This window comes from Callithrix jacchus, chromosome 16, assembly GCF_049354715.1.
Source record: "Callithrix jacchus isolate 240 chromosome 16, calJac240_pri, whole genome shotgun sequence".
Classification (NCBI taxonomy): Eukaryota; Metazoa; Chordata; class Mammalia; order Primates; family Cebidae; genus Callithrix; species Callithrix jacchus.
In genome coordinates this window covers 87549143-87563363 of record NC_133517.1, presented here as the reverse complement: position 1 = coordinate 87563363, position 14221 = coordinate 87549143, and the positions used below count along the sequence as shown (strand labels likewise).

General features: G+C 36.8%; 1 protein-coding gene across 1 annotated transcript in view; it reads left to right on the top strand.

Moving 5' to 3' along the window:
* PKHD1L1 (PKHD1 like 1) overlaps positions 1-14221 on the top strand; it is a 156959-nt gene that overhangs the window by 126186 nt on the left and 16552 nt on the right. Inside the window, exons 68-73 of the mRNA XM_002807647.6 lie at positions 945-1110; positions 2135-2367; positions 2570-2737; positions 5562-5719; positions 8223-8358; positions 11256-11600. Of these exons, the coding sequence (XP_002807693.5) occupies positions 945-1110; positions 2135-2367; positions 2570-2737; positions 5562-5719; positions 8223-8358; positions 11256-11600 (1206 nt within the window). The remainder of the gene's footprint in view (positions 1-944; positions 1111-2134; positions 2368-2569; positions 2738-5561; positions 5720-8222; positions 8359-11255; positions 11601-14221) is intronic.

Below are 14221 nucleotides of genomic sequence, written 5' to 3'. Positions count from 1 at the left end.
GGTACACTGGCTCAGTAAAGGAGATCTGGGCAGGGCACAAACAGCATCTGCTACTGTGAGATTTTATTAATACTCATCCACAGGTTATATTCTTCTATACAGACTCTTCTTAGAAGAAAGTATAATTAAGAAGGGTCATAGATAAAACGTAACTGATTTAAGAATTTTAGAGGTCACCTTTTGCTTTTTTGTTTAGAGTTATTGGATTTTTAAGTACAATAGAGATTAAGTTTTTGGATCTAGTCAATTTTATCTTTTAGCCATGTAATATATACAAAGAAGCCAAGAGAAAAATAGTGTTTCATTTATCTTAGCTGCGTAATAACCCCCCCAAATTTAGAGTTTATAAACAACGATTTAGCTCATGATTCTGTAGATTGGCAATTTGGGCTTTGTTCAGCTGGGTGGTTTTTCTGCTGGTCTCACCTAGGCTTGTCCATTAGGTACCATCAGTTTACAGGATGGCTATGGGCTGGTTAATCTAGGATAGCCTTACTTGCATCTCTGGTGGTTGGTGCCTGCTGACAGTTGGTGCTGGCCATTAGCTGGGGTTATAGGAGTCATGTCTCCCAGGCTTACTCATATGTTGGAAGTCACAGAAGCACTAAGCAGTAAGGGTTTCCCTAGAGCACTAAGAAAGAGCAAGCTCCAATATGCAAGCACTCTCCCGATCTCTGTTTATGCCATGATTGCTATCGTCCCATTGGCCAAACCAAGCCACATGGCCAAGTGCAGAGAAAATGTGGGAGAGCATTACCCAGTAATATGGATACTGGGAGGCAACAGGCTACCACAAAGAGTGGTAGACTTATTTATCATATCGGGTAAGAGCTCCTTGTTTTGGTAGTGACAAAAGATGTGTTTGGCAGAATGTGCATGAAATGAATCTGATTTTACTACTTTCTTTAGAGAAAATAATCACTTTTCTATTATTTATGTTTTAGGTTCAACATTTGTTGGATTTAAGAATGTTTGCTCAGGGGAAACTAATGTTATATTTATTACTAACCCTTTAAATGAGGATTTACAACATCCAATCCATGTGAAGAATATAAAACTGGTTGATACTACTGAACAATCAAAAATATTTATACATAGGCCTGATATCAGGTAAAATACATAAAATAAAATAAAAATTAGCTGGGTGTGGTGGTATGTACCTGTGGTCCTAGCTACTCAGAAGGCTGAGGCAGGAGAAGTTCCTGAGCCCAGGAGGCTGGGGCTGCAGTCAGCTATTATCACACCACTGCACTCCAGCTTGGGCAACAGAGACACTGTCTCAAAACAAAGTAGGTACCTCTTCAGACAAATGCAGTATTTCATAGTTTGACTTCATCTGATTTTGCTTTGCTGACAGCCCAATACTTATTCCTTTAATTATTGCTGAACTTCAGTTGAACAATCAATCAACACTTTAGATAACTCAAGATGAGGCCAAAATACCATCTACATTTGAACTGCATGATAAGGTTATCTTATCTCTTATTTCTATCTATAAAAGAGTTGCTAAAATATGTAGCATAATAAATACAATCCAAGTATATTCATATATTCATAAACAAAGTTCTATAAGAATATATACTAAACTGCAATCGGTTATGAGCCTAAAAGCTTAGAATAGGAAAGTGAAAGAGATTGGACTTGTGATAAATCTTTAGGTTATTTTATAGTAAGCAATACTTTCATAACTTTTAAAGACAAGAAGGAAGGGAAATAATGATAACGACTTCCCTCCCAACAACATGGATTTTATATGTTCTGTACAACAATAATCCTTCACCTACTCTCTGGAACAATGTCAGTATATTTTGAAAAATGCACAAATAAGAAATCTGCCATTCAACAATATATAGAATAGAAAACTGGAATTCTGATTCCATATCCCACAGGTATGACTTGTCCTTTTAAAATGTTAATGAATTCATAATCATAGACCAAATCAACACAGTGAAAAAGCAGATCTCATTACAATGCTAATTACATAGGCTACTTGGTCCCACTTTGAAACCTCTCTGAAACTCTCTGAAATAAGATTCAATAGATCAATTTTTTGATACCCTCTTAGCAAATATTCAAGTATATTCATATTTCTGTCTAGAAACAATGAACTGAATCATTCAACTTTTCTCCACAGTAAGGTCAATCCATCTGATTGTGTAGACATGGTTTGTGATGCCAAAAGGAAATCTTTTCTTAGAGACATAGATGGCTCCTTTCTGGGGAATGCTGGTTTTGTGATACCTCAAGCAGAATATGAATGGGATGGAAAGAGCCAACTAGGAATTGGAGACTACAGAATCCCTAAGGTGATGCTCACATTCTTGAATGGAAGTAAAATTCCTGTCACTGAGAAAGCACCTCATAAAGGTTTGTTGGATATTATTCTGTTGTTAGGCCTTAAGCTCATGAAACAAAATATGTGTTTTATTTTTAATGACTTATGTACTTAATCAATAACTTATATTTTTTACTTCTTAAACTCGCATAACAAGAAAAAGATATTATGAGGATTTTTTTTTTGCAAACAGATTCCGTATTATTGCTAAAATATATATACATATGTTTCTAGGAATTATTAGAGATTCGACATGTACGTACATTCCACAGTGGCAGAGCTATCAGTGCTTTGGGATGGAATATGCATTGATGGTTATTGAAAGTCTGGATCCTGACACAGAAACTCGAAGAATTTCCCCAGTGGCTATAGTGGGCAATGGTTATGTAGATCTCATTAATGGTAGGTATTTAATAAGCATAAACTAGAGTTCCTAAAAACATTTGCTTGTTATTAGATGCATGAAGTCATCTCAATTTTTTTTTGCCACACAGCTAGCAAACATCAGACTAAGCAGGCTGAGCATGATGGCTCACACCTGTAATCCCAGCACTTTGGGAGGCTGAGGTGGGCAGAACACCTGAGATAGGGAATTTAAGACCAGCTTGACCAATATGGAGAAACCCCATCTCTACTAAAAATATAAAAATTAGCTGGACCTGTAATCCCAGCTACTCAGGAGGCTGAGGCAGGAGAATCGCTTGAACCTGGGAGGTGGAGGTTGCGATGAGCTGAGATTCACCATTGCCCACCAGCCTGGGCAACAAGAGTGAAACTCCATCTCATTAAAAAAAAAAAATGAGCAATGTGCAGGAGAGATACTTGATATTGCAGTATCTCATCCAGGAAAGCAAGGACAGTTAATTAAAATTGGCCATTGGCCATTGAAATAAAAAGAAGAAGGAGGGGAAGAGGGATGGAGAGGAAAGCAAGAAGGAGACAAGTTATTTCTGGAGTGATCTTCATACCTTTATTGATAAGGTGGTATAAATATTTTGAAGAAAAAGTGGGTCCAAGTATCTCCAAAACATACAATTTGCCTAATGTCTATTAAAAGTTGATAATGTGTTATTTGGAATACTTGACAAGCAGTATTCTCAGCTTGCTCATTTTTTATTTTCATGAATCTTTGGAAGAATTACCTTGCCATCAGCGTGTTTTCATCTCTGATTCCTTTGATTGTCAAGACCAATCTGGTCAAGCTCCAGAGTAAGGTTTCTTCCATTCTGGTCTTAGGAGGCTGTAGCAGAGAGGGAAGGTAATGGTCTCCATGAAGATACAGATCAGCTTAGGAGAACAATGCTTTTGGAATGACTAAGATGAACTTCTAAAAGGTACTGAAAACATAGGACAGGGATTCATTGTATATCCCTGAAATGACACCAGGGGCTCAAAACTTAGTCCCTAAACAGGCTTAGATTTCTTTTATGTGCTGAAAGTACACATAGCTTGGATTAGTTGGATTTCTGTGCCTTTGTAGTGTCATATCATGTACTAAAATATTCTAGAATTCAATAAAATAGCTAATATCCAACAAAATTATAAATGCTTTAAAAACTTGTTTACAAGAATAGAATGAACTAAATCAGGAGTATTCCAAAGTTTCATAATTTTAGGGCTGTCTTCACTTCTCCCACCGCAGTGTGTGCTATGCCTGGTTTCTGTGACCTGTGGTCAACCCAATTTCAGATGCTGCTTTGTGGATTTTACAAAGCAGAGATCATGAGAACAATTTTAAAACTGTCAATGAATAATGGAGTAATTGAGAAGATGTTTTCAAATTGTTCTGTTTTATATGGTGGAGAAAGCTTTCGTGGTTTTATTTTTTTATTTCTCTTTTCTGGCAAGCAATAAAAGTCTTCCATTTACAGTAGTGACAAGATGTATTTCTTCAATATGAATTTAAATTTTTAAAAGTGAATATCAATTTAAAGAAGTGTTATGTAAATGATAGCAGCACAGAAAAATGATGAAGGTATTAGAAGAATCACTGAAGCTTGGGATGCGCTATACTAGATGGGGAAAAAATTCCTCAAGATAAAAGTTACAGGACACTACTGAAGTTTCCTTTTGAATATTAATATTAAATTTTATTTATTTTAAGAATATGACTTTTTGTCACTTTAAATTTTTATGTTATACATAGATATTTCTTTATGTTTGTTTTCAAAACCCACAAAGAAGGTGTATTTAAAAGTAGGATTTATATTTCATATGCTAAGGAAAAGGTTAGGCTCTACATAGCTATAGAAGTTTATATTGATTTAAAATTTGATTGAAGTTTGTTTATAAATATTGATAATGCTTCCATGTAAGCTAGGAAATTCAGCAAACCTAATGAATAAATACATCAATAAAATTCATAATTCCATATTTCACTCAATGTTTATGTATGTATAATCTCAGCCTCTTTAAAACTAAGTGAAATAGGGAAGTTTGTCATGAAGGTCATTTTAAACCTGCTCAGATAATGTTTGGATTCAGGTAGAAAAGCATTCATTATCTCTTGGCTTTCTAGAGTGTTTGATAGTGTTATTTCTTAGGTGGCTTCAGTTCATTAATGAAGTCAACACTCTAATAGTACCTGTAGTCACAATCTTCAACAAAAATTTCTTAAATTAAAATGGAGGAATATTAATGAATTGATTAGACAAATGTGTTTGTTGAATTTATAAATTAACTAATTTTTAAAAATGAGTGCATGAGTGAAAAAACAAACTATGAATCAATGGTTCAGACATTCAAATGTTCATGTTTTCCAGGTACAGAGCCTACTGTTAACAAATTATCTCTGTTACAGCACATTTCCTAAAAAAGAGCTTGAGAAATTTCATTCCCACTCAAGCTTATATTTGGTAGAGAGGAGAAATGATCAAGCATTTTCTTCCTCACCATGTGGCCTAGGCTTCAATATTATCATTAAAGTAGAGATAGATGCAAAGCAATTTCTCTCAGTGACCTTCCAGTACAAAGTCTTATTAACACATTAATGTACCCTTCTTACCTTTAAGTAAGAATGAAGGGAACAACTTTCTTCCCTTCCTTCCCTTTTGAGCCAAGATTTGAGAAATTTCGCTGGCTGGGTAACAGTGGATAGGTTATAGGTATAAATGCTGAACTTGCATTTGAATTTGATCACTGTAATTTATTTTTAATACAATTACTCTTCATATTTTATACTAATGCATGCTACCAGAACATGTGCTTTCATTTTGCATGAATTTAGGTCCACAGGATCATGGCTGGTGTGCCGGTTATACATGCCAGAGAAGGCTGTCCCTGTTCCACAGCATTGTGGCTCTGAACAAATCTTATGAAATTTACTTCACTGGCACTAGTCCACAGAATCTTCGACTGATGTTGCTTAATGTTGACCATAACAAGGTAGGGCAGGATGTCTTAAGAGTTATTGCTGTTGATTATTTGCATATTATTTCTATCTGCTAAAACTAGTATCTCCTACCCTGTTCTCTCTCACATTGTCAGCCTTACAACTCATTTCCAAGGATGCATCAGGGTATCACTGAAATTATTATTAGCCTAGACAGTTTCCATCAGCCTGAAGGTAAAAGTGACAAGCATCACCACCATCTCCTTGCCAGATGCACTTGATTCTGGTGCTCCTTACTTGAGGCATGACAGTGATGCCTATGATTTGCATGATTAGCAAGCAAACCTGAATTTTTACATAAAAATAGGGTACATCCAAACTGATCACTTGGAATTATATACTTATTCTTCCATGCTGCTATTATACATTATACATGTTATATATGTTTGAAATACACTTTTAGAATTCAGAGATTGCAGCATTTTATTTTAAATATCTTCAATAATATCAAGTCTTTGCTGGAAACTGAACTCAGCCAGGATCGTTAAATTTATATATAATGGGAAAAGAGTATGAGTTGAAGCAGCAGTGTCATAACTTAGATTTTCTCTTTTCTAAGAATATGAGACTTCAAAGTCCCAGGGTGTTTTAATGTGAAGAAAGGATGCTGATAGGTGAAACAGAGAAGGGAGTAAGGAAAGGAGGTGCCTGTTCCTTCCCAGGCAGCAGCAGTTCCATCCCTTCGCTCCACACAAAACCTTGGAACCACTTTTTTTTTTTTTTTTTTTGAGACGGAGTTTCGCTCTTGTTACCCAGGCTGGAGTGCAATGGCGCAATCTCGGCTCACCGCAACCTCCGCCCACTGGGTTCAGGCAATTCTCCTGCCTCAGCCTCCTGAGTAGCTGGGATTACAGGCACGTGCCACCGTGCCCAGCTAATTTTTTGTAATTTTTAGTAGAGACGGGGTTTCACCATGTTGACCAGGATGGTCTCGATCTGTTGACCTCGTGATCCACCCGCCTCGGCCTCCCAAAGTGCTGGGATTACAGGCTTGAGCCACCGCGCCCGGCCCTGGAACCACTCTTGACTCCTCTCTTTTGCTCACATTTCTCATCCAATCCATGTGTAAATTCTTTTGAGTTCCTCTTCAAAATACCAGAATCTGCCCACTTCTCACCACCTCCACTGCTACTGTCCTGGTTGAGCCTTTCCTGGACCATGGTAATTGCCTCCCATTTCCTCTCTTTATTTCCACCTATGCCCTTCTAAAGTCTATTCTCAACTTAGCAGCCAGATACCTTGAGAATATGTTAGATCACATCTCTTCCATGCCCCAAACCCTGTAACAGTTACACTATTGGTCTCTGTCAAAGTCAGAATCCTCACCATGGCCTGTGAGGCCCTATGGGAATCTCTCCCATCCCTGAGCTCTCTGGCTTCTTCTATTCCTCCAGCCCCACTCAGCTCCTTGCTGTTCCTAAGGACACCAAACATGCTACCCCTGGGCCTATGTTTCTGATGTTGCCTCAGCCTAAAACATTCTACTCTAAGTGGCTAAAGTTCCCATCTTCTCAGATTTCACTTTCTCAGTAGGCCTCCAAGATCACCCCTCTTTGCTTGGCTCTCCCAATTACTCACACCCTGATTTACCTTTTTTTTTTCCTATGGGAGTCATCATCATTTAATATGTTTCGTACTTTACCTTTTATTATTTCTACTATTTTTTTTAATCTCTCCTCACTCTCGAATATAAGCTCAGAGAAGGCAGTGGCTCTTACCAGCACTTAGAATACTGGATGGCTAAAAAAATTTGAGTTTTTTCTTTTTTAAAAATTTTTCAAATTTTTCTTTTTTAAAAAATTAGAAGAGAATATTCTAACTCTAAAAATAAGAATGGTGACTACAAAGTAATATGAATGTTAATATTCTGAGCCTCTGAAGACAATATCAAAAGAAGATTCTAAAACTATGTATAGCTTATTAAACTCTGTATTAATCCTTCCCTACTCTTGGAAAAGACAGTCTCTTTATGATCATAGCCAATAACATAAAATGTAAGCAATATAAACATGGAAAATGAATAAAATTGAATCAGAGAGGATAGTTTGTTTGACTGAGTTTTATTAGTCTTTCTACCAAATTTTTCTCAGAGATAACCATTTTTTTCCCCTAACCTTAAGTATCTAATTTTGTGTGGTTATATTATACAGAGCACTGCTAAGTCCCCCTTTCCCTGCTCCTGGTATTGAAAGCCTGTTTTGTACTTTGTTTCTTTTAAATGAACCATTTTTTAAAACTTAAGAGATACTCCCCTAATAATTTCTCTTATTATACTTTTCTACTGAGAATCATTAATTAGGGGTTAAGTTGTACTATCTGTATGAATGGTTAAATGTAAGCCCATTTTAAAATTGTAATCGCTTATCCCAAATCCATAAAACTTAGTTTTAATATTTTGCAGAAAGAATAAATAATTGAGGGACAGTTTAAGTGCTAAATTCTAGATATTCTATTTTGTTGCTTTCTTAAAATAAAACTTCCTTTTTTCTTAAATAGGCTGTTCTAGTAGGAATTTTCTTTTCCACACTTCAACGTTTGGATGTCTATGTGAACAACTCATTGGTCTGTCCAAAAAATACAATATGGAATGCCCAGCAGAAACACTGTGAACTTAATACGCTTCTGTACAAAGGTATTTTCTCAGCAAAGAGCAGTACACATGGAATGTGTACTTATTTATAACATTTTAAATGTCTTATTATTAATGTTTTCAATTCCTTATCTACTGATGATACAGAAGAAAATAAGTTTTTAGCCACAGTCCACCAAATACTAAGGTGTGTTTATTTGTAACATGAGTGTCCTGAAAGATCACTCCTAATGGAACTTACTTATCTGTGCACATGCAGATAGGAGCTTTTGTTTATCATGGACATTTTTTGCTTCCTAAGGAAGTTTTCATTCTACATACATGGAGATCAGTCATTCCTATGTCCAGAAGAAATTTGGCTTAAAATTTTCACCTTATCTTGGCTTTACTTCTATTTCATAGAGGTTAGAGCCTATATTAATTGGCAGTCATAAGAATTATTGCTAAGAAAGCTAGTATAACATCAACTAAAGGCTGTGAAGTAAATATGATAAAAATTAACTCTTGACTTAAATGAAACATATGGAAGAGAATAAACTTATTCATTAACTGATAGTTGTAAAACCAGGATTTATCTCTGCTTATGTAAGTCTTTTTGTTGAACAGGGTTCTAATGAGGCCAATAGTAAACATTCTATTTCACATGGCTACTTTTAAGATTATGTATCACATCAAAATATGAAGAGCCATATTTTGATGTGATCCATAATCTTAGCTAACCATTATATAGATGTGTGTGGTAGATCATAATATGAGCTAGATTTGAGGGTATGAATGGGTAATCTGTATGCTGTACCATTTATAGAACAAGTCCTATTCCTACTAATACCATGAATGCTAATAAACATGAATGTTTCCAGAGACATTACTCTATGTTAGACACTGGCCTGCATGCTTTATATATAACTCATTGTTACTACATTATAGTAACTATCAGGAAAGCACAGATGAGTAAATTGAAGCATAGGAAGTAATTTGCCAAGACAGTGGTCTTAGTTCAGTCTGTCATAACAAAATACCACAGATTGAATGGCTCAAGCAACAGAAATTTATTTTCTCTGGATCTCTGAAAGTCTGAGATCAGGGTGCTATATAGTCATGTTTGCTGAGGGTTCATTGCTTGGTTTGCAGATGGCCAATTTCTTCCTGTGTCCTCACATGGCTGAGAGAGTGCAAGCAAGCTCTCTGGTGTCTCTTTTTATAAGGGCACTAATTCCATCATGAGGTCTCCCCCTTCACCATTGCATCTAAACCCTATTTCCTCCCAAAGGCTCTTATCTCCAAACATCATCACCTTGAAGGTTAGGGGTGCAACATGTAGAATCTGGTGACACAATCCAGTCCATAGGATTCTCAAGCTTGTATGGCACACAGCAAAGACTCCAAAGCAGTCTAGTTCTAAAATCCATGCACTTAACCATTATGCTATATTGCCTCCTTTTAAATTAAAAGAATCAGCATTACTACTTCATATATATATATATATATATATAAAACTGTCATGAATAAAATGGCATTGATAGCTTAATTTTAATAAAGTTTTCACTCTTTTCAAATAACACATATGGTACTGAGCACAATGTCATTGAGAGCCTGGAAAGTAGAAACTATCTTCCTAGGCAGATCGTTCGATTAAGACATATTGAGCCCAGACAAATGCTGAGTTGTGTAATTAGTAGTGGAATAAGACATTTAGCTTCCTACCACATTTTGTTGTGAGGCTTATTAGAAAAAAGAAATTAAAATTTTAGAAAGAGGAAGGAATTTTACAGTAATGAGAAAAGCAGAGCAGATAATAATAAAACATTTGTAAAAACCCAAAATATGTGTAGATCTGTAACACAGGGATATTATTTTGTTCTCCATAGACATAACGTAATGTAAAGATTTGATTACGCAGGTGCCAAAGAGCTGGAAAACAATTCCACCACTGCCCTCTTACAGATAAATATGTGTGTTATGGTAGAGGTGGTGGTGTTTTTCTGAAACAGTGTTGCTTTTAAGTGAACTTTTGCTTTGGCACTTGGAATGCAAAATAATATCCCTGTGTTATGAACCTGTACATATTCTGGGGGTTTCCCAAACGTTTTATTATCTTGGTCTCTGCTCCTTTCATTACTGTGAAATCCCTCTTCTTCCTAAAATTTTATTTTTCCTAGTGAGCTTCACAATGAAATGTGGTAAGAAGCTGCATATCTCATTCCACCACTATTACACAATTCAGCATTTGTCTGGGCTCATATGTGTTAGTGGATTTATTAGCTCTTAGACATTGTTGATACTCTGCCATAAAATCATACATATATTCATTTATTATAATGATCTCAATCACTTTTGTAAAATTCAGTTCCCTAGCAGAATTTGTTTTTGCATTAACTAAAGATTTTTCAGGCTGAAATGTAAGCCTGTTTAGTTGGTATAAGATTCTTCTGAGATGTTTTTAATATATACTTCATTTTTATTACACAGTTTTGTCCTTAGTTAAAATAGAAACACTGAATTGTAAATGCTCTTTTAAGAGTTGGCATATAGCACTGCATAAATTAGATGGCTAGTACAGTTAAATTTATATTTTTAAATTACCAAATGCCTTCAGTCAAGGCTTTAAAATTATGAGCATGTGAATAGAGTTTCAAGTACAGTAGGCTCCTGGGACCATAACTCAATTTGTTTCTCCTTTATACTCTGTCTATATAGCTGATTATTTTTAAAAACAAACTTAATGTGTATTGATTGTTTCTGGTATTTTTTAGAGGAGTGGCTTTAATTTCTCAATTCAGTTCTGTGTTTTGGTTTTTAATAGGTATGCTTTCATAAGAAACAATGATAAAGTTGAATTTTGGGGGATTTTTAAAATTCAAACAAACATTAAGTAATGCATGTTGACTATGATCATATAAAACACTTAGCTGTGCTGTTCTGGCTTTTTTCTTTCATAGACCAATTCCTTCCTAATCTGGCTTCCACTGTCCTTGGTGAAAACTACTTTGATAGAACCTACCAGCTGCTTTATCTTTTGGTTAAAGGAGCTATACCTGTTGAAATCCACACTGCCACAGTGATATTTGTTTCTTTCCAATTACCTGCTGTAACAGAAGATGACTTTTATACCTCTCAGAATCTTGTTAGAAATCTTGCCTTCTTCCTAAAGATACCAAGTGACAAAATTCGTATCAGCAAGATGATAAGAGAGAAGAGTCTGCGGAGGAAGAGATCCATAGGATTTATAATTGAAATAGAGATTGGAGACCCTCCTATACAGTTCTTAAACAATGGCACCACAGGTATGAATAACAGGTGTTTGAGATGGAAGAATGCAATTACCAAATCTACATCCATAAATAACCTGATCAGGGCCTGATGAACCAGGCCTCATCAACCCCACATCCTGAACCCTCTAAGCACCTAGAGACCCTTTTTCCTTCTTTGCTCCTATAATACCAAACTCTTTTGGAATTGGAAGGAATTTGAGCCTCTGTTTTGTTATTGTTGTGATTAGTATATTCTACAAAAGAATTTGATCTAATATAAAAAGCTCTGGGAAGACCTACCTAAGCAAGTGACCTTATAGATAAGGGATTAAGGATGAAAATAGTCAACGAAAAGACAGAGGAAAAGGTGTTCGAGGCTATGGAAATTGGTGAGAGTTTAGTGCATTTGAAGAGAGGAAACAGGTCCAATTGCTCTGGAGTAGAAGGAGCCAGGAAGGACAAGCTGCTGGATGTGAAGCTGAGGGATAGACAGGTGCTAGACATGGAGAGCTTTGGAAGTTAAAAGAAGGACTGTGGATGTTTTCTTATGAAGAAGAGATATTCTTGGATATTCTGAGCATTGGAGCAGTGGATTAGACTTTCCACAGTAAAGTCACAGATTCACTCTAGCAAGGGCAGATGTGCAAGAACATAATCTGTCTTTATTTCCTATGATTGAGCTAATCATCCTCACCATCCATCATCCCCTCCCTCTGTCCCTCACTTCCTATTTTTTTTTAATCAAAGATAAAAGATAAGCTCAACTGTCCCATCAGAGATATTTCTGCGGCTTAAATCATTTCCTTAGGACTACTCAAGTTTAGGCACTTGGGTAAATGTTCAGTTCTTCAAATTTTCTTTCTTTCCATCTGCTCCTTTCAGGTTGGGGTCTGAATACTAAAGGACTGTCCTGGCCTCTGTCCTCATGTTATGGTCTTGTCTTCACAGCCTCTGCTACAGAGTGGGTCATCTTCTCTGCTCTATATATGCATCTCTTGAGGTGCTACTGAACTTTCCTGGTCTTCTGGCATGCAATAGCATCCCCTGCTGCTAATCTGCAATCATGTCTTTGTCTTCAGTGGTCAAGCACAAGTACTCTGACCTACCCCTCCCCAAGAATAGGAGAGACAAGTATCTGTCAGAGGAAGATCTACCATACAGCTAATGAAGTTTAAGCTACAAGCCCCTTCACTGATACAAGTTCTGGCAGGCGCTTTCACTTTCAGTGCCCTAGGAGGGGTCTTCAAAATGTGGTCAAATCATTGAATGTTACTATGAAAACTACAAAAGTACAATTTTTCTGCATTCCTTTTCCTAAAGAGAGCCTCCAGATTTGTATATACTGCAGTTCCACTAAGTTTGGATCTACCCTATCTACCCATGTTCAGTCACTTCATTATTATACTCCCTGGCTCTGTGTAAACCTGGGTTCCAGGTGAAGGTCTCACTTTATGCCGCTAGGGATCTTCATTCATTTTCCCAGGAGGTTTGCTTCTAGGCATTGACCCTATGCACCTACTCGTTCTCACTCTGGAATTCTACCTGCTAAGCAGGCAGAAGTTTATTCCACTGGGGGATAAGTCTGTGGGAAGGCTTGCCTGCGTGGAGGGAGGTGTTTATAAACTCTTGGTCGGAAAAGCGTAGGAAGCACAGGCTTGTGTTGCAACCAGATTTCCCATGATGTTCTCTGCCCAGAGTCATAGTTAACTTTTCTTCATCAGTTCTGTACTCACTTGGACTTACAGGCTCAGGGTTTGGCCTTAACATGACTTTGCCTGTTACTTTAGTCTAGAAGTTGTAGAGGGCCCATGACATACATACAGATTACTCACCTACTCTTAGAAATCCCTTGTGAGTCCTTTTGTGTCATGAGGTCCAAAATTTACCACACTAGCTACTAAATATCCAAAGAAACTGGAATTTATTTTCTATACATGGCATACATTTCCACAGATATAACCCCTCCTATGCCCATCCACTTAAAGCAGTTTTAGCTTGTTAGATTTATCCAGACAAGTATAAGACCACTGAAGAATGTGGAAGTTAGAGATGGTGGGAGGGACAGGCTAATGGCATGTTTTCCAAACATAGACTTGGATAGGGTTTCAAGTCTGAAGGAGAACCCTACGACTTGATGAATCACAACAAAATGTTGAGAAGTGGCAAGAAAGATGTTCATATAGTTGTTCTCCTGGCTCATTATAGCTTTTACATAGTATTAGTATATCTAGAAATTCACAGATGACCTAGAAAGGGGTCACCTATATATTAAGGCATTTCTGAGCAGAGTCCTGGAGTCAGGAATAAGAAGCCTTCAAATTAAGGTCTTTGGTTTCTTGAGGCAATCAGCAGAAAGGAATGCCATCATATGTCTAACAGTCAGCAAGAACCTGTTAACAGTGCAGACGGGATCAGTCCTGCCATTCTGTGCCAGAAACCAGTGAAGACAAAGTAGTGATAGTAGTGCACAGACATTAACTACTACTGCTACAGCTAGACACACAAGCCCTCAGACTTGGGGTGCCTTCTTGAAGAAGGCTGTTTCTGGAGGGAGTATGAGGAGAGGGAGGAATCTGAAAGACTGAGCCTTTTCCCAAAAGAGTCTGCATCATCCAAAAGTGACCTTGTAAACTGAAAAGGACTGAAATGCCTTA